This window comes from Lepisosteus platostomus, chromosome 4, assembly GCF_059453375.1.
Source record: "Lepisosteus platostomus isolate fLepPlt1 chromosome 4, fLepPlt1.hap1, whole genome shotgun sequence".
Taxonomy (NCBI): domain Eukaryota; kingdom Metazoa; phylum Chordata; class Actinopteri; order Semionotiformes; family Lepisosteidae; genus Lepisosteus; species Lepisosteus platostomus.
In genome coordinates, this window is record NC_142614.1 from 11,139,053 (window position 1) to 11,159,331 (window position 20,279).

Genomic DNA, 20,279 nt, shown 5'->3' on the forward strand with positions numbered 1-20,279 from the left:
GCAAACTTTCTGTCACCTTGGTGCACAGACGTGGGTGACACATTTTGTACTTCAGCTTTATTTTTGTTGTTGTTGTCGGTCAGTAGATCATACTTTTCTTTTGGATTTTGATGTATTCTTTATTGTGATTTGAAATCATAATCATAAAAGCAATGAAAAAAAAATACCACAACAGTTTTCTGATTACTTTGACATGTAAACATTGACCAAGAAATTAAACCGAATAAACCATTTTATATTCTGCCCAGGGGAGGGAAACTCTGGGGAAATAATTCTTTTAAAGACAATGTACTGTAGATGATGTGAACAAAATAAACCACTATATTAACATTAGTAAGCAGTCACCTAAAGACATGCACCTGTTGCTGTAATGACAAATTAAGTGCTTCAGTCATTCACTCAAGAACCAAACAAACAAGTAAATTAATATTTACATTTTTCTTTTTGATTTTTTTACACTTAAAAAATGTACATGTTTTTTTCCTTTTCACATTATGCTTCTTCAGGACTTCAGTAGTTCTGAAACAACAGGGTTTGTAACAACGTTCCTAGGACAGTTTTTGTCTGCATACAAAAGAACTAAAGGAAAGAAAAGACAGAAAGAAAATAAGATTCTGTCTCTGCATCTGTTTTTAGTTATAGTTTATATCCTTTTTTTTAATATATATATTTTAATGTTCACAGTGGGTCGCACAACAAACTGGGACCCGGAAAGCAAATATTCTCACATCCCTTTCCTGAAGAAAAAGAATGTTTTTTTTTGATGTTTTGAAACAGTGACAACCTCTTTTTCTTTTCAGACGCCACCTGGAGTTCTGAGAAGTCCACTTTCTGCCTCCTGCCAGAGGTAAAGTGTTAACAAATCATCGTCCATCTTCCCTTTGTGCAGCTGGGAGCTATAAATCGTACACGCTAAACCAACCCTCCTGGGCCGAGCCTGATATCATCAAAGACATGTCGGCTCTGCTGGTCAGATTCCTGATACATTTCTAACATTAGGCGAGGGAAATACACACAAAAAATAAAACAACAAAGGACTCCTTTGCTCCTGGTACACAGCCATCAGAAAAGTTAAATTCGCAGACGGGCTGCAGATCTTTCACCAACTGGTGTGTCGGCCATTTTGTTTTGTCCAGAAGTGCCCCCCTCCCACCTTACCCCACCAGCGGAGACTGATCGATCGAAGCGACGAGACAAGAGCGAGGGAGATCCCTCCCGGCAGACAGCGCCCCCCCGTGATCGCGTCGGTCCAGTATCGGTCGCCTCGAACCGCCTGACCGCTTTGCTGTCAGCTCGATCCGCCTCGCTTCGCCCTGTTGTGGTGTTCGCTGTCGCGCGTATGAAAAAGCGCTGTGCTTTTGTTCCTCCTGCGTTGAAAGCCAATTCCAAAACCTTGTTTCAGAAATGAAATAAATTAGTTCTACCGATAAAAAAAAACCCAAACAAAAACAATTCCCTACCTTTACTTCCCAGTCAAACAATCAATTTGTAGCCAGGGTCTTGTTCGGACCACATCATTTCTGAAACTTCCAACTTTATAAAAGATATTGATTCGTTTTGCAGGGGCAATTTTTCCTGTGCACCTCAGAACTCTACATGAACAGTATTTGTTCACCGTTTGATGTAACAGGATTTGTGCAACGTGTACAGAAGTTTTTAGATGGTGACTAAGGCTGACAGTATCATGAGTGGACCATGGCAACTGAAAGGAATCAAAGCGTAGCAAATATTAGTTCTTAAGAATAAATTGAGTTTTCAACACACTGCCATCATAGAAGTGGGCTCTAGCATGTGCCACATGGAGGAGGAACATAACAAAATGTCATACATTAAATAAAGCTCATTAATGAACAAAACCCATCTTCATGTTAACTATGGTATTACACTTATTACATTTATGAAGGAAAAATATGAACGCTATATTCAAAATAATTTGTGATTCACCCCCATACTTCATACAAATTAGAACCACTTCACTTTCAATTTTTATAGCATCCAAAATATTACAATACTCTTCACAGTTTGTCAGCATACTTACTGTACATGTTCATCATTACTGATAACTTTATTCTATCAACCATCATAATTGCAGTTATAAATTTACTCTGATTCTGTACACCTATATTGCTCTATTCTAAAAATACTTTTTTGTCAAAACACTGGTTTGTTTAATGCACGTTTGTTTTGTAAGATTGTAAAAGTAACACTTTTATCTGATACTAAGTACAGTTTCAGTATGACGACTTTCAGCTTGCTACTGTAAGTGTGACCCTGCCCACCAAATACTAAAGCTCAACTGAATAACTGTTTCCCAGTATGTCTGTTTATTCTCTTTGGGGCCAAATAAATATATAAAATAGCTTTAATTTAACTAATTCGGTTTTAGCCCGTTAAATATCTGCATGCTGTGCAGAGCTCGGAACTGAAATCAATGATATTTCGATCCTGGTGATTATCAATGAGTCCAGGCTTTCCCTGCTGCATCTTAACATTGATTCTTTGCAGCTCAGTATCCACTTAAAGGTTGTTTCTAATTTGGGTTATGACTTTGCTACAGTAGAAACCAACACCATGGCTCAAAATGCATTCCAAATGTACTATAGGCCGCACTAAGAAAAACATAGCAAACAAAGAACGTTGAATTATACACTTCCTTTAGCAGGCAGGAGACAGTGAACCATCTATTTGTTGATGGCAGGAGCTGTTGCAAAATCATGTAGCTCACACTCAGTTCTTGGAAGGCCTGAGATCTTGTGGGTTGTGTCCTGATTGGGGTAGCCAATTAAATAATTAACATCATTATTTTCTTGGCCATACCTAGAACATTTCTTATTGTTATTTGGTATTCTTTACTCAAAACATTCACTTCATTGAAGGTGCAATTACTAAAATAAAGAACACTCAGGGCCGGGTTAGAAGTGTTACAATTTTGCAGTCAACTGAATAATTATAGTAGATGAAACCGACATCTCAGGTAGAACAATCCCCAAGGACACAAGACCTCCAAGCAATCACAATTGAGAGTCTGGGTAAAGCCCATCACTCATACAGTATCTTACTTTGTTTCTATTGATCTACTTTGACTCTAGTGCAGGAGTTGGCGACTTGGTCTCAGAGTGGAACCAATTATGTCTGTTTCTGTGCCTCATTACCATAGTGCACACAACCGTATGTCTTTATATGCCATTACCATAGCACAGTCTTTAATTGAAAATAAAATCTTATTTCAAAATGCTAAAAGTGCGTAATTGCTCACCTCACACTGGCTGTGCTCTATTTCACCTTTAAATGTTCATTTTTAACAACCTTGCATATTTATGCTTATTGCCTTTTTATTTAATTCCCTTTATTCTCTAATGGAGAGCAATGACTAGTACCTGCAATTTTGAAGAAGGAATGTACTGTGTGCATTCATGAACAGATCAAAATGTGCACCCCTTTGCTTTTGTAGTGAGAGAGTCTCGTCAGTGAAAATGAAAAGCTGGAGCTGGATGCGAAATGAAAGTAAGCAAAATGAAAAAAAGAACATTGGACAAAACAGCTTGCTAGCATAATGAAAACATCAGAATTTCAGCTCCACGTGTTATGCAGGGGGTGGCATGGTGGTGCACTCTGAGGCCCTGGGTTCAATTCTGGTCCTGGAGTGCTATCTGTGTTGGGCTTGTATGTTCTCTGTGTGCTCCGGTTTCCTCTCACAGCCTAAAGACATACCCTGCCTTCCTCCCATTGCTTCCTGGGATAGACTCCAGCTCTGCCGTGACCCTGTGTTGGCTAAAGTGGTCAGGAAATGGATGGATGTTTTGTGGGCTCACATAACAGCGTTCGAAAGAGGAAGCCTTTCACTGGAAGGGCACTGGCATTAAGAGAGGTGCGTATTAAAGACTGGTCATGAGCTTTTTCACAAGGTTGCCAACAACTGCCAAGAAATTCAAGTCATGCCATTAAAGTGCCAAATACCATTCATGGCCAAACGTTTGCTTTAATAATACACTGATATACTATAACCCATTATAATATGCTTCTACGTTTTTGCTTTTTGGACAAGATCGTGTTCACAACTGATGTTGATTAGCTGCGCATTCAGGGATGATACCCTTGTGGAGATATTCTGCATGAAGACATGGTTGCAATATTATCACTGTAAAAACAACCAAAGATAAAATAACATCCCTAAAACAGAGAATACAGTTAGCATGGCTGGCAAGTCTAGGGGATTCCTCACTATTTTCCTAAAGCTACTTTGAAACCTTCACTGCACTGTGTGGCAGGATGCTCTTTGTGCGTAATGTTGTAGAACCAACACTCAGAAGTGTAATGGGAATGTGACTTCATATTGTCAATTGGATTCCTGCCTGAGGCCATAATCACTGCCAATTTGAGTCTGTACTTGAGAAAGTAGAATATTGAACGCCTCAATATACTAATTCACAGCTCATAGCAAGCTAATGGTATCTCACAGCAAGGTCACTGTGCTGCCTGCATTATGTGATTAACTCATTATTGGATATGATATTGGCTTTGTCGACATTACTGGTCATTGAAGTGAGTTGAACCTTAAGTTATAAGGCCACAGTGTGATCCTGACTCTGTAGTGGGAGGTCTGTGGGTTTGAATCTTCATCAACTGAAGATTGAGATGGGCAGATTTCAAAAGATAATAAATACTTCATCATTCATATCAGAGCAGGAATCCAAATAATAGTCTTGATTTGTAACTACTTGCCGGGCTTCCTTCCAATCTGCTGATGGCATTTAAATCTTGTTTTGTTGACTTTCACAAACATAATGCTCTTTCCCCCCCCCCCCACAAATACACAGGTCTGTTTCCGTTGAATGAGTTGGATTTGTCCACACAGAAATGTCGTCTGCTGAAAAACTAACTGTTATCCCCGGCGTTTAAGTGAGCGACTTGAAAAACACAAAAGCAGATGTGAAAGAGTTGGGGGACGAAATGAAAAGGAAAATTTGAGGCTGTCTTACTTGGCAATGGGCAGAATTAGCGAGGCAAACCCAAATAGGTCGAAATGAAGCCAATGGAACACGGCGCTATTCTGATTCTGCAGTCTTAGAAGGAGCTTCCTGTCACAGGCAGCACCATGATGAACGCCATCTTGTTCCTTCTTTCCACGCGTGAGCAGGCTTTCTCTCTTTCCTACCCCACCAAAGGCAACCTGCTCGCAATCACGATGGAAACGTCAAAGAAAAGGAGTGAAACGTTGCAGCGGCAACGTTGTGAGGACAGTGATGACATTTATTCTCTCGGACACGGTCAGTTACCGATAAGAGGTGATTTTCAGGCTTGTTCTCGTTCTTGGACAATCGTGATCTCGATTTTAGTGGAATTTGGTTTGTGAGCTTGCAGAGGTCGCCCACCCCTGTTCTAATGTATCTGTCATTAAAATAACGTTCCCCTTCCTGTAAACTGTGTCAAGACAGAACACCTTCCGGAATACCTGTGTTACTTCCTGCTGCTCTGCATGGGAAATGAGCAACGCTGAGGGTCTCGAAAACAGTTCTCACAGCTGTGACACAACCACCACCTTCATCTTATTCAGAAACAGCATCAGTCCTGTTGATGATTTTCTTTACTGAGAGGTCAGCTGGAATAACAACAAAGAGACACTTGGGTCAGTAGGCCCAGAGTTCAGAAGCTACATTGCCCTGCCGTAGGGATGTGTGTTGAAAAGCCCTTTTCTTACTTATTCTGATGCTCAGACTCTTAATTGTCAGAATTAAAACTTAGTTCCTTTTCAGTGAGACTTCAGATTTCGAGGAAGTCATTCATCATCCCTGGAGATAGTTGAGTTACTGCACTGTATAGACCAAGGGCTGCCACACATCTGCTGGTTCGTATTTCAGTTTACTTAAATGAACCAAAACGCAAGTGGCTTGATGAGAAATTTTGCAAGCTTGTTTTTTTTCTGGGCAGCGAGCTGGAGGTTTTGAAGTTACATAAGAAACACAGTATTTATAAGGCAACAGTCGGACAAAATTAGGAACTGGAAACCAATTAAATAGTTGAAACAAAACTCATTATGGGGACAATGAAGGATTGAATGATTTCACCGAGGACACAGGGAGCACACAAACCAGCAGGTGTGTGGATGCCCAGCAGCAGGGTTGGGAATCCTAGTTTACAACACTGACTCCTGAGACAAACACAGACAGCAAACATGAGCATGAACCTGCAGCTCCTTGACTTGGCATGATAGAGGATGGTTGCTTTCTTGACATCTGTCAGAACTGTTCCCTAATTCAGGGACTACAGGGCTGGTCTCACAGAGCTTTTAGCTGACAGGGATACCATGACAGGATGATCCCTAGTCACACAGTGAAGAAAACAGCAAAACCTCAAGGGCTCTAGGGTTACAGACCACAGTTCTAGTTAAAATAATGGTGTCTCTTGTCTACCTGATAGGAAAAACATATTTAAAAATATTCTTTGGGGAACTACAGCTCTTAAAAAACAGCGGTATTTATAGCGCAGAAAAAGTGAAGGAAAAAAAAAGACGCACAATGCAACGACAAAGAGACTATTTAATCACTGCGTAACATTTTTGGTGTTTAAATGAGCCTATTTGAAGTGCACCTCATTAGTGGGCAAGTCATATTGTATGTTCCCATAGTAATCTGAATTCGGTCAAAAAAGAGCAACCTTAGCATTGAGAGAAGACATTAAAAACATACTTTCCATGGCCATCGTGAGCTCAATCACCTGTCTAGTCAGCCATCCATCTGATGCAAGAAGCATAATACTGTAAACGTCTAGGATTATGGCAGAAAATCAACCCAACAAAACCAAAAAGAAATATTAGGAACAACCACATAATTTCCAAAGAATCACGCAAAATAAGAAAATGCAGTTAGCCATCTACGCTACAGGCATAAATCAGGAAACGTTTGGTCTTTGTATCTCTTGACATTTGTGTGGCGCAACAGACGAGGTGGCAGCAAAGCTGTCTTCCAGAGTTTAGAAAAATATGGAGAAAAGTGTCCTGCTCAGCTCTCCATTGAAACATCGGGTAGGGGACTGTTCTGCGACAGAAGGAGGAAATTAAGAATGCAGAAGATTGTTGGGGGGGGGGGGTTGTTTTGTAAATATCTACAGAAAAACAGATTCCCTCTGCGAGTCAAGTTTAGGTCTTGTGAAGTGCCATGGGCCTGTCCCCCAATCTCTCCTCCCCTCAATAAAAGCTGGAATCTCAAATTCACTTTCTCATCTTGTTTAAAAATTGTCATGCATAGATTCCACAGAGCAAACCATTTATACAATTATTTTAGCATTCCCCCTCCCCCCCTCCCCAAAACAAATATTAGCAAAGTAAAGAAAATAAAATCAGAAGAAGAAATTAAGTTTGGCACTTTTGATATTTCCTTTGTAGCTTTCCTCACAGTCTTGTGTTTTTCCTGAAGAGGCAGGCTGAAACCACAGTCCTTGGCACCAAGAATGCTGGTAGAATTAGAGTTAGGATTTTATTTTCTCCCCTGCTTATTTCTTGCATTCTTGAAAACAATTTCCAAGAGCTAGAAATAAGATCTCATGGAGAGGGAGAGAGGAGAGATGGGAGAGGATGAAAAGCAAAACCAGGAGCTATGAACAAAAAGCAGGAGGAGAGTGGACAGGCGAAGGGAAATGTACTGAACTGAGAAAAAAGCCAAAGATAAGAGCAAGAGGGAGTTTGAAGCAAATTAGGAAAAGGAACAGGTGACGAGAGAGGGGTGACAAGACAGAGGAGATCAGGAGATTGGAGCACGTAGAGGAAGAGAGAGGATGATGACGACACAACAGAAATGAGATCTAAGAAATGAAATCTAGAAAATTCGGAAACTAGAGTAGGTAAGACGAATTCCAGAGCGACAGGAGAACAGAGGAGAACAGGGGTGCTGGGGAGATCTGCTACAACGGAAAATACAGCTTTATTCCTCCATCAGGCTTTGCTGGAGTTTGGCAAATCCGTCAGCACAACAGACCACTGGAGCTCCCGGAATTTCTCCGAAAGAAAAAAACAGCAACCAACATCCAGGGGCTGGATGTTTCCCCAAAACAACCCAATCCGTCGTGTACCGTACACCTCTGCGGAGCACCAAGGGGGAGGGGGGTGGTCCTTCCGAAGTGGCGGGGGGGGGGGGTTGGGGGCACGGCTATACCCGGGTTGTGGAGTGGGGGTGAGGAAGAGTGTTGTTGTGGCCGGTGGCCGGGAACGTGTTGAAGGCATGGAGGGGCTGCATGCCAGTGATGGTGCTGGGGATCATGGTGATGGTGTTGGGCGTCATTAGGGGCACGTCATCGGGCGCCCTCCGCAGGGCCAGGGTGTAATCCGGAGGGCAGGCCGGGCGGAGGATTTCGTGGGGCCGCAGGGGCTCCATGTCGTGGGTGTCGTGCTCCGAGTGCTTCATCTGCAGCGACATGATCTCCTCCTCCTGGCTGTGCGCCAGGTCGTTGGCGGGGCTCCTCTGCGGGCTCAGGCGGCGCCGCAGCTCGTGCCGCTTGTCCCGCTTGTAGTAGAGGGCGGCGAAGGCCAGGATGTTGAGGAAGAGGAGGGAGGCCCCCACCGCCACCGTCACGCTCAGCTCGGTGGAGTAGTCGCGGGTGTCCCCCGGGAAGGGGGAGTAGCGGGGCCGCTCGGCTCCGTCCTCGTCGTCGGGGGGCAGGGTGGGGTAGGGGTGGCGCGTGGTGCCGGGGCGCGTCCGGGTCCAGGGCGGGCGCGAGGTGCCGGGGGGCAGGCGGGGCGTGGTGGGGGGGAAGAGCTCCTCGTGCAGGCTGTGCAGGTGCGGCACCAGCTCCAGCCAGAACGCCACCTTGTTGGCGCGGTAGTTGTCCCGCACGCGGGGCTTGAGCCCGATGTGCAGGTAGTGCTTGTCCTTGGAGTTGAACTTGGTCCAGATGACCTCCTCGAAGCGGTTCGGCTTGGTGTGGATAAACTTGGTGTCCTGGGGAACCGGCAGGTTGGGGTCCCTGGGAAGAGAGGAAAAAGCAGCGGCCGTTCGGATGGGGGAACGATAGGGGTTTCCTGTGAAGAACATCGGGGAAAAACGCGCACCGCCGCGCACGAAACACAGAGCGAGAGCAAACTGCTGAGAGACTGAGATACAGGACCAGACCTAGACATTTTTCTGATCTGCCTGGTAATTGCAGCGGCTGCAAACTGTAACACAACCGCAGCAATTGCCAAACGGATCAGAAAGATTTATTGCTTCAGTAAATCAACCAAAGTTCAGGTTTCACTCGCTTGGAACTGCTTATAGGTGAGCCCGTAGAGAGCTTTTTTTTTTCTATCAAATCAAAAGGAACAAACTTTCATATTATCAAGACACCAGGAGCAATTATTCTTTAATGCTTGCCCCCTGTTGAAAAATTGGAGTTCAGCTTAAAAAAGATAAGAAACTAATTCCCTCACAAGAAATAACTCCTGAACTGTCAACACACTTACGGGAGATTATCCATCCAATACCTATAGCTACTATATCCCATGAAGGGTCAACATATGGTAGGTTCTGACAAATTCAAACTGTACTCTATTTTACCTACTCTATACAAAATATGCCTAATTGCATCACCAAGGTAGATAAAGTAAGAGTTAATTATTTTTAGGGGCAGGGCAGTGTGGTGGCTCTGTGGCTAAGGATCTGCGCCTGTGGCTGGAAAGTTGCCGGTTCGTATCCTGCAGCCGGCAAAGGAATCCTACTCTGTTGGGCTCCTGAGCAAGGCCCTTAACACCAACTGCTGCAGGGGTGCTGTATAAATGGCTGACCCTGCACCCTGATGTCAAGCTTCTCTCCCTGTGTGTGTGTCTCATGGAGAGCAAGTTGGGGTATGCGAAAAGACAAATTCCTAATACAAGAAATTGTATTTGGCCAATAAAGGGATCTTATCATATTGCACCTGAATTTCATAAAACTAATAATATTCTTTGAAACACAAATACCAACAAAATGCTGTTATATCTGATATACAAGTAATTTATAATGTCGATTAGAAAACCTGTCTGCAATTATGCAAACATAAACAAAATGAATACAAGGATAAATTATGTACTTTGTCTTTCACTGAAATGTACAGTCTTTAAGTAGAAGAGAGCACTGTGGCGCAGTAGTGAGCATTGTGGCCTCACAGCGCTGGGAACACCGGCCCGGGTGCGAGTGTGTCTTTGTGTGATCTGTGATGGACGGGCGTCCTGTCTAGGGAGGGTGTACCCCGCCTTGTGCCCATTGCTTGCCATGACAGGCTCTGGCTATCCCCTGCTACCCTGAACTGGATAAGGTGGTTAGAAAACGGATGGACGGATAACATTCCCGTCAATGCCAGACTCGGGCTCTTTCCAGCTGTGTGGGAACAATGAATTGACGGGAATGCAGCTCTTCTCAATTCCTGTCATCCTCTTTTCACATCACTAGAATGAGTCACCTCCTGCTGGGCCCCTGAGCTCCTGGGATCCTGAGCCATAACTCACTTCCCCCCCACCCTGGTTCCCTCTGCGCAGTGCTCCCTTCTGTCCCGGGGGAACTGCAGTCTCACATGTCATCACACGGTTTATGCGATGTCAACAAACAGCTCTGTGAGGTTACCCCCACCCCCCGTACAGACAGCACAAACGATGAACCCCCCTCCCCCCTCATTCGTTAGTGCTGGGTTCGTGCCAGTTTGTGCCGTTAAAAATAGCATTTGTGCTGCTTTTGTTTCCGAGATATAGAGCCTTAATTTTTTATTTTTTGGGGTCTTGACGTCAGTCAGTCTCCCTACAAGTTATGGCTCAGGATCCCAGGAGCTCAGGGGCCCAGCAGGAGGTGACTCAATCTAGTGATGTGAAACGAGGATGACAGGAAAATGAGAGGAGCTGCATTCCCGTCAATTCACGGCTCCCACACAGCTGGAAAGAGCCCGGGTCCGCCGGCGCTTCTCTGGCCTCTTACCCAGTCTTGGCGAAGTTGGTCCAGTAGGTCATGACCACGGCGCTGAGCATGACGTCGTTCTTGGAGAAGTTGCAGGGGAAGAGGTCAGTGGCCCCGATCATGGGGATGCCGAAGACGTACGGGATCTCGTCGCCGTGGGCGGCGTCGGCCCACTCGGGCCGCGACTCCGTCTGGCAGTGGTGGTAGAAGGTGTAGAAGTAGACGGGCGACTGGAACTCGGCGTGCAGCTTGGCGGTGGCCACCGCTGGGGCCACCCACTGGTGGTCGGTGAAGAGCGCCAGCAGGGTCTTGCGCCGCATCTCGCCGTTGTCGCGGTCGGCCCAGTCGGTGTACATGAACTTGATGGTCTCCCGCAGGATGTCCTTGCCTGAGAAAACAGGCAAATCAGCTCTTTCCGGGAGGCGGTGTGGACTTACAGACACGCAGGACACGCAGTTGAGTTGCAGAGGGAAAGGGGTCTGTGATCGTGAGATATAATCAGACATCCCTCCTGCTATCTCACCCACGCCTCCTTTCTAAAGACTTATTCTACACTGGTCCCCATCTGCTGGGTTTAACCAGTATTGAATCTATACCAGGTACTGTATGAAAGAATTACACATCATGGCATCCACGGTCCATGTACAAGGTTGTTAAGACAATTTGTAAACAAATTTCATCCTTCCTTGACTGCATCGCCTGCTGTATAGTCTACATGAATAACTAGTGTATTGCAGTGTCTATGCCTTGCATTGCTTTTTCCAGTTACTGCCGAACACCAGCGCTTTAACAGATTGTAATCTTGAACTCTCTAATGCAGTTTCAGCTAAATAAGTCTAGGAACAGGGCGGGGGTGGTGGCAGAGTGTCTCACAGCGCTGGGGCCCCGGGTTCAATTCCAGACCTGGGGTGCTGTCTGTGGGGAGTTGGTATGTTCTCCCCGTGTTCACGCGAGTTTCCCCCCGTAAGCTAAAAACACACTGGCGTTTTAACTGACTTCTGGGAAAACTGGCCTTAGGCATGAGGGCGTGTGTGTGTGTGTCTATTTGTATCTGTGTGTCAGGCCTGTGACAGGCAGGCTGGCGTCCCCTAAAAAGATTGTACCCTCCCTCGTGCCTGTTGGTTGGCGGGATAGATCCCAGCTCCCTCACGAGCCCGAAGGGTGCTACTTCAGTTCTGGTTAAGATGTTCAGATTCTCCGATAACAACATGAGCAGAAAGCGAAGCCCCGTGTTTGATCATAAGAGCTTAGTTATTTTGGTCGGCTCAGAGAGACTGACAGCTGGCAGACGAAACCATACCGAGCGCTTTTGTTTCAACACGGTGGACCGAAACTCATTCCACAAGTAGATGCTTGTTTACTGGCAAACGGGGTGCCATGTAAAGCTGTGATCTGAAAAGAGATTGCGCAGTGACAGTGCTCTGTTGCGGCTTGCCTTCAGGGTAGCCGTAGAGGTTGTCCACAAAGTTCGAGATGGTGTAGTCAAAGGCTGCAGCCGAGATGCCGTCCTCGTTCTCCGAGCCCCCGTCGTCCACGAACTTCAGGCCTTCTCCCTGGTTGACCCCGATCAGGATGTCATAGTTCAAGAACTCCCCCTGTCGAAAACACATGGCAAAAGGCACAGAGCGTCAGAACAGTAATGCTGATCACCAAGGACCCGTTTGCTCTTCCAAGTGCCAAAGTGCAAAACTGCAACTGTTTTTTTTAATCAGTTTTGAAAAATAACCAGGTGCTCCTCAAAAAGAGGGCTTTTAAACGGTTTCCTCAGTTTCAGTGAGTTCATAAGCATGATGTTCGACTTCACCACACGTTTCAGGATCACTGCTCTCTGTCTACATCAGCTTTCCTTATTAAAGTAACATTGTTTTTTTTTTCAACATTGTCTTCAACCTTCACTGAAGGAGAGAGCAAGGCTGCTGTTCAACATATCATTAGCGAACCTATGAAATTCAAACTACCAAAAAAAAAAACACTGTGGAAATGACCAAGATGCCAAGATGAAGTAATTCTCCATTAACACCTCACCTCGAAGGACACTGAATCTGTGTTTCCCACAGGTAAGTGTGTGCACATTGTGTACTAATTTCATCTCCTTAAAAAACCTTCACAGGCAGGCTCCCCCAGATCATTACCGATCAGCAACATTTCTTTTTTTTCAGTAAACACGTTGTTATTATGTCAGGACAGGCTACAGCACCATCCCCACTCTGTCTCCGAGTGTCCGTACCCGGGAAGAATTCGACAGCTAAGGCAGAAGCCCCATGTAATAAGGGTATAATCCCTTCTGCTGCAGCTCTCCAGGCCGACACTGTCCAGCCTTGGCACCATGGATCCAGAAGCTTCACGCAGTATATACTGGAGTGGCATGCAGATGTATTTATCAGCTTTCGGTGTTGTTCCATTTTGCTAAATTACAAATCCATCCATTTTCTAACCGCTTCATGAATGAAGGGTTTTGGGAGAGCCGGAGCCTATCCCGGCACGCAGCGGGTGCAGGGCGGGGTACAGCCCTGGATGGGCCGCTGGTCCATCACGTGGGCAGACGGACACACACACTCATCCTAGCGCCGGTTTTCCCAGAGGCCAGTTAAACCGCCAGCATGTCTTTGGGCTGTGGGAGGCAACCCATACGAACCCAGGGAGAACATACAAACTCCACACAGAGGGCACCCCAGGTCCGGAATTGAACCCAGCAGCAATGCTGACCCCTGCCCTGGGCTCCTGGGTTCAATTCCTGGCCCGCCGCCATCTGCCCTGCTGGAGCTGGGGCCGCCCTCGTAGGGCACCTCCTCTGACCTGCTGCATCAGGATCTCCGGGTCATCCGGGACCACGTCCCCGTCCACCACCGGCCCGAAGGCGATGTGGTAGCGTGCCGGCTGGATGTCCTGGTCCACCAGCTCGCGGAAGCTCTTGCGCCGCAGGCACTCGACCACTTCGGTGGTGGAGGCGGCCGCCTGGCTGCAGCCCACCTTGCGGGCCAGGATGTTGGTGTACTTCAGCGGCTGGTAGTTGACAGACCAGCTGGAGATGGCCGAGCCGCTCTGAGCGATGGCCCTCTGGAACAGACCTGCGGGCACGAGGAGGAGAAAGACATCAGGGGCCATAAAATATTACTGAAGGCCTAGAGCTCCGTCACGCCCAGCAGCCCCGACGGAGGTTAGGCTTCATTCACGACTCCCTTCTCCACGTGCCCTACACACAGAACCCCAAAGCTCCGAACATCACATCCTTACAACAGACACGCAAGGAAAAACACTGGAAATATTCAGCATTTAAGACAATGTGGAAAACGAAGACTTTCGCCAATTTTTTTAAAAAATATTCAACGCCTCAGGAGCCCAGACAGCGGTACTGAATTCTACAATTTATAGTTGAAGTCTCAAATTAAGAAAAGCTCAGTCCCCCACACTACACAACCTGCGTTTTAGTGATCCACTGACATCCATTAAATGCAGAGTGTGTCCAGTGTGGGTGAAACTCGTCTCTCAAATAAAGTGCTACTCCGTGAAGTTGCCCCCCTACAAACAGCACAAACGATGAAACCCACCTCATTCGTTAGTGCTGCGTTTGTGCCGTTGAAAGTAGTGTCTGTGCTACTTTCGTTTTTGAGATACAATGCCTTGTTTTTTTCGGGGTCGTAACGACACCCAGCCCCCATACAATGTCCTGGGGAAACCAAACCGGTCTCATTCGTTAGTGATGCGTTTGTGCCAGCTTGTGCCGTTCCCAGCTGCTTTTGTTCCCGAGATATAACTTTTTCGGTTGATCACTGACCGTGTACGGCGACTTTGACCGTCAGTTACCCTGTCTGTTAAGTTCAAGCGCCCTGCGACGATAACAATGCCTGCAATCGTGTTTCTGTTTGTGATCGGCAGTTAATCCCAGTATCTTCAGTGGTTTTGTGAGAACAGGAAAATTAAATGAGTCACCAATATCATACCCTAATCAGAGGAGTTGCAGGTGTTTGTATATCGGGAATGAAAGCAGCTGGGCACAAACGCATCACTGAAGAATGAGACCGGTCCGGTTCCCCTACGACGTTGTAGGGAGGCTGACTGACGTCAAGACCCCCAAAAAACAAGGCACTATATCTCGGACACAAAAGCAGCATAAACGCTATTTTCAACTGCACAATCTGGCATGAACGCAGCACTAACGAATGAGGGGGAACAAAGGGGGTTCATCGTTTGTGCTGTCTGTAGGGGGGGGGGGGGAGGAGAGGGGACCTGATTGTTGACTGCAGTTCCCCCAGGACAGAAGGGAGCACTGCGCAGAGGGAACCAGGGTGGGGGGGAAGTGAGTTATGGCTCAGGATCCCAGGAGCTCAGGAGCCCAGCAGGAGGTGACTCAATCTAGTGATGTGAAACAAGGATGACAGGAAAATGAGAAGAGCTGCACGTCTTTGGTAGCGGCGAAGGAAACTCAGGAAGATTGAGCACGCAGGACAGTCCAGGCACATTTCTAATGAAATTCAATGTGGGCACTGAGTCCAAAGACTCATGTGCAGGCAGAAAAGATGTACATTATAAAAACCAGCTGGGTGGCAGTGAACCTGCAGAGGACAATGACGTGTATCTTGGTGCCCATGGTGGATCATCATTGTCCCACAGCAGACAATACAGAGAAGCAGCACAAAATATGCTAATTATAGCATATACTGTATACTGCAGCGAAATGTGTACAATTTAGTTCAACACGAGGCTAAAAATATACCACACAATGGTCAGACCACATTTAGGATAATGTCCACATACTTGGTTCTTAAAGCTCTTAAGACAAAGATAAGTAACCAGATTCATTGGTAGTCTTGAATGTCTTCAGTCTTCAACCGAGTGACCTTGATTCAGATATTGAAAATCTTGAAGACACTGGCGGTATTAATGCAACAGGCCACTTCTGGGTGGCACAAACTCCAGCAGGTCCCAGTGTGCTTGCGTGAAGAGAGGACCGATCAGAGAATAACTGTGGAGTTCAACTTAATTAGAAAATGTGAGAAACTCAATTTCTCAATGATGTATAAATTGCTCAAAAAAGTATAAAATTCATTCATTTTGAATGACGCTTTTAAAAATTAATTTCCCTTCTACATGAAGGCCATGTATTATGCGGACTACATAAACATAATGGCAGCAGATACTATTCCAAATGTACAGTGTATGGCTTTGCTTACTTCTCACTATTTACGAATTGGAATTTTTAATTGTGTAAGACTCAGCTTTCCAGCAGGCAGAATGAAGACCCGGAGACACACTCTCCTGCTATCCGCCTGTCTGTTTGACACAGTCTGGACTCCCCAGTCTGCAAGAGTGCGTGCCAGTCGGAGCAGTGGTGTGTCATCCATTGACATTACTGAAGATGACTGGTGTACCTCTGGTTTTCCATTAGATAAGAACCCTCTGGCTGGCTGATGAATGCCCACCTTATGCTGGCAGTGTAGTGCCTCAATTTGGGAGGGTGGTCGCTCAGCCAGCAACACAGGCTCGGACCAGCAACATTAGGACCATGCACTGCACACATTCTGGATATGTAAGGAAATGTAAGCTGGACTTATAGATGGATATTTCCAAAAGTCCCTTTCTTCATAATACAATATAGGCACATATGACATGCTATATGAAAAACACAAAACATCTTTCATTTTGCCCTTATATATACCCTGGTGAATAATTAATAGCCTCTCAAGCTCTTTCCCTCTGAAATCAATTAGGAGTCGTCAAACGCCGTCAACCTTCGCCCCTTGCTTTTTTCTTCTCATTTGAATCCAGCGATAGGCAGGGGGCAGATCCATCCATATTTCATTCCCCTGCAGGCCTCAGGTCTGCCTCCCCTGTCAGTCAAGCGGCAGAGCCGTGCCAGCCTGGATGGCATCATACATTAGCAACGCAAATCCTCACTGCAGCTCTGTACACAGGTATGAACAGAGAATGGCTGAGCAGTTGCCGACACTGCCAGGCTCACAGACTGGCTCTGTCATTTAATCTGTTATGCCGGTCAGCAGTGTGGCACTAGGAAGATATTTCAGACTGTACATCACACAGCGATCTTTTGTAATACAGGCGGATCTGCAGAGGTTTGTTACAGTCTGAAGTTCCCTCTCCGATGCATCTCACTTGTTCCCTTTTCCTGTACTGGGCTTATGTAACACAAGAAAACAGAGCCGGGACTTCATGAGAAGCGTCAAATAGCTTTCTGTAATTATTTGTCTTTTGCACGAATAGAGTAGTTTGCACTCTTCGTGGGGAAGAATATGAATACCGAGCAGGTGTGGTTCAAGTGTAATTATCCTGGAATGCGAACCTGCATTGCAAGAAATGGGTCGTGTTCATTTTCCAACGGCTGCTTCCAGTTCAGGGCCGTGGGAGAGCAGGAGCAATAGGGGCAAGGCGGGGCCACAGTCCATCGCAGGGGTCATATTTCTATTTCCATATCCTTTTTCTGCAAACAGCCTATGAAGTGAATGCCGGACTGATATTGCCAGGCTGCTGCACTGGAGCCTCATGTAAATGTAGACTTCATCAACTTCTATGAGCTAAGCAATGGGAGAGGACGGAAGACCTTCAAGGAAAACCAGTTTGTTGATGTAAGGTTGTTCAGGACCAGCAGGTGGCGCTCTCCCCTCTGAACCAGAATGTCCAACCAGCACCTTTGGGGGACACTGTGCTGTAGGTGCTGTTGGACATTTGCCTGGCTCACAGGAATAAAGTCTACTCTTGGCTTGGGCAATCTGGCTTCCCTTAAGGTGCACCCTCTTCTTCATTAGTGGTTGAAGTGTGATTCCTTCTATTTGTGAAGCACTCTGGGACTCATTGAAAAGAAGAGCGCTTCAGAAATACAATGAATTAGTTAAATACCAAAGTGAAATATTTGTACCACTTGTGTGGAGATGATCTTAAGAGGGCGCTACTTTCTAGTTCTGTCCATCTGAAGGGAGATCATTCATGAAGACGATAACATTGTACTGGAACTAAAAATAATTATTCTGAATGCCTACAGGACAGGTCTCTTTGTGTCGTAGGGGGTTTTGACAATTCAAACAATAATTACACAGAATAACTGTTTCTACATTCTTGAGATAGTTTTGTTTTTTTAACAATTTGACCAATACAATACCCCATCTTTCTAATAATACTGGTTACTCACACACAACTATATTGTTTCATGCTATAGAAAATAATAAAGTGTACATCGTATCTGGTTGGAGAGTCATGGCAAGGAATTTCAGTTTGAATATACTTAGGGTGAGAGTATATAGAAGGTTTAAGTAGCCTAAAGTTAAGTTTGCTATCTGTTTCTTGGATTTTGGAAAATGAGGTAAACACACTTTTTAGATAGAATGACTGCAATTTTACTTCCCGGGGGAAAAAAAGAGGTAAACAATCCTTCCTACCTTGTGTGCACAGTGATCATGGTGCAGAGATGTGCTGGAAGTCTGACAGATGAGATGAGAGACAGCAGAATGGATACAGGGGAGCAGTGGAGAGAGAAGTCAGTGACAGCGAGAGAGACCAATGAAAGACGAGACAAGGGGGTTAGAAACGGAAACCCTGAGCTACAGACTGCTCCCTTTTCTTTCTGTGTGAAATTGACACGGCCTCCCATGTTAATTTAAACCACCTCTATGTGGCATCCATCCCCCCAGAGTACTACTCCTCCTTTTTCTAGACACTTCAGCCCCTTCAGAGTCACGGGGGAACCCGGGTCTGTCCCGGCAAGTAACGGGTGCCAGGCAGGGTGCACCCTGGACTGGGTGCCAGTCCATCACAGGGCAGACACGGGCACAGTCACAGCCAATTAACTTACCAGTGTGTATTTGGAATGTGAGAGGAAACCCTGCAAACATGTGGAGAACATACAAACTCCACGCAGACAGCACCCCAGGTCCGGAATTGAACCCAGGGCCCCAGCACTGCGAGGCAGCTATGCTAAATAACCACTGCGCCAACGTCCCACCCTCAGTTCGAATCTTAAACTGTACCTCAGCCTGGCATACCGGCAGAGCCCTTAAACGAGCTCAGGTTGGAGAGTGCCGTGCTAGTGTTTGATAGGAACACTTTTTAGACTGTTTCATTTCACCCAGTGCCTCAGTGGCAGTACAGGAGCGCTGGCATCGATTGGAGGTGTAATGAGGCTCTCAGTACGAACACTGTAAGCCCATGGGTGGCTGGGAAATTACAGAGTTCACTGCCGGCCACCAAGATGAAGATATTGTTCACTGGGCAAATCAGGCCCGCTCAGTCCACAGTACACTGGCAGTACACAGCACCACTGGGGAATCCTTCTCAACAGGACAGATGACAGCGCCCCGACTCCAACTAGTGACATCTGAACAATAGAGGACAGCCTGTCCACTGAATTAGCAGCCATCTAATAATAATAATAATAATAATAATAATAATAATAATAAACTTTTGGTTTATAGAGCATCCTTAAAAGTGGTTATTCAAAGCACTTAACGGTAAGAAAAATCAGCACTCAGGAGACAGCAGAATTACACAATTACAACAAGGGATGCAAAACTTGCATCTGATGTGTCTGATGTAAAATAAGCAAATGCAGAGGCATCACCCATGTGCTTAAATTAGCATACAGTATGCAAAAGACCATATCTAAACAGCTGCACTGAATGCAAAAGCAAGAGAAATGAGGTGGAACAAAAAGACATGTACATTCAGTCTTGGACTGTCTACGTTACCCAATAGCAAAATTGTAAGCAGGTTTCTCAGCTGATAAACTTTTCCTTCTGAAATTGAACGTGCTCCCTAACAGTAAACACACAAGCCACACAACAGCTGATGACTGGCAAACCTCCTTGCCATTATCCAGCATTCATCTGGCTGGTGCCCACTGCCACACTCTCCGCCTTACCTTCGGAGTGGTGAGACAGGATGAGAAGGTTGACACAGGAAGCTCCAGCTCCAGACCCGAAAATGGTGATTCTTTCTGGGTCGCCTCCAAAATGCCCGATGTTCTCATTGAGCCAGCGCAGAGCCTGGATCTGATCCAGGAGCCCATAGTTCCCCTTGGCAGCCTGGTCCCCTGTGCTTAAGAACCCTGGGGAGAGAGGGGGAGAAACAGAGTCAGATGAAGCCAAATTATGAACAGCCTGCCTTTCTAGAACGAACGCGGGTCTGGAAATTTCATGCGCACAGGTGGTTACTAAGTGGAGCGGCATGGCGGAGCACTGGTGAGCATTGCTGCCTCGCAGTGCTGGGGCCCTGGGTTTGATTCCTGGGGTGCTGTCTGTGTGGAGTTTGTATGTTCTCCCTCAGTCCAAAGACATGCTGGTAGGCCAATGGGTTTCTGTGAAAATCGTCCCGGGTGTGGGGGTGCGTGTGTTTGTGCCTGTGTGTGCCCTGCAATGGGCAGTAAAATGGATGGATGGATAGATT

General features: G+C 46.0%; 1 protein-coding gene across 3 annotated transcripts in view; it reads right to left on the minus strand.

Annotated features, from left to right (window-relative positions):
* Window positions 1-423: 423 nt before the first annotated feature.
* Window positions 424-20,279, minus strand: part of nlgn2a (neuroligin 2a) — a 234,534-nt gene continuing 214,678 nt past the window's right edge. For all 3 annotated transcript variants that reach the window (XM_088628444.1, XM_088628443.1, XM_088628442.1), the window contains 5 exons: window positions 19,756-19,941; window positions 13,686-13,957; window positions 12,325-12,484; window positions 10,911-11,277; window positions 424-8,955 (listed from right to left, as the gene is read on the minus strand). In XM_088628444.1, coding sequence (XP_088484570.1) covers window positions 8,142-8,955; window positions 10,911-11,277; window positions 12,325-12,484; window positions 13,686-13,957; window positions 19,756-19,941 — 1,799 coding nt within the window. In that variant the 3' untranslated portion in view covers window positions 424-8,141. The remainder of the gene's footprint in view (window positions 8,956-10,910; window positions 11,278-12,324; window positions 12,485-13,685; window positions 13,958-19,755; window positions 19,942-20,279) is intronic.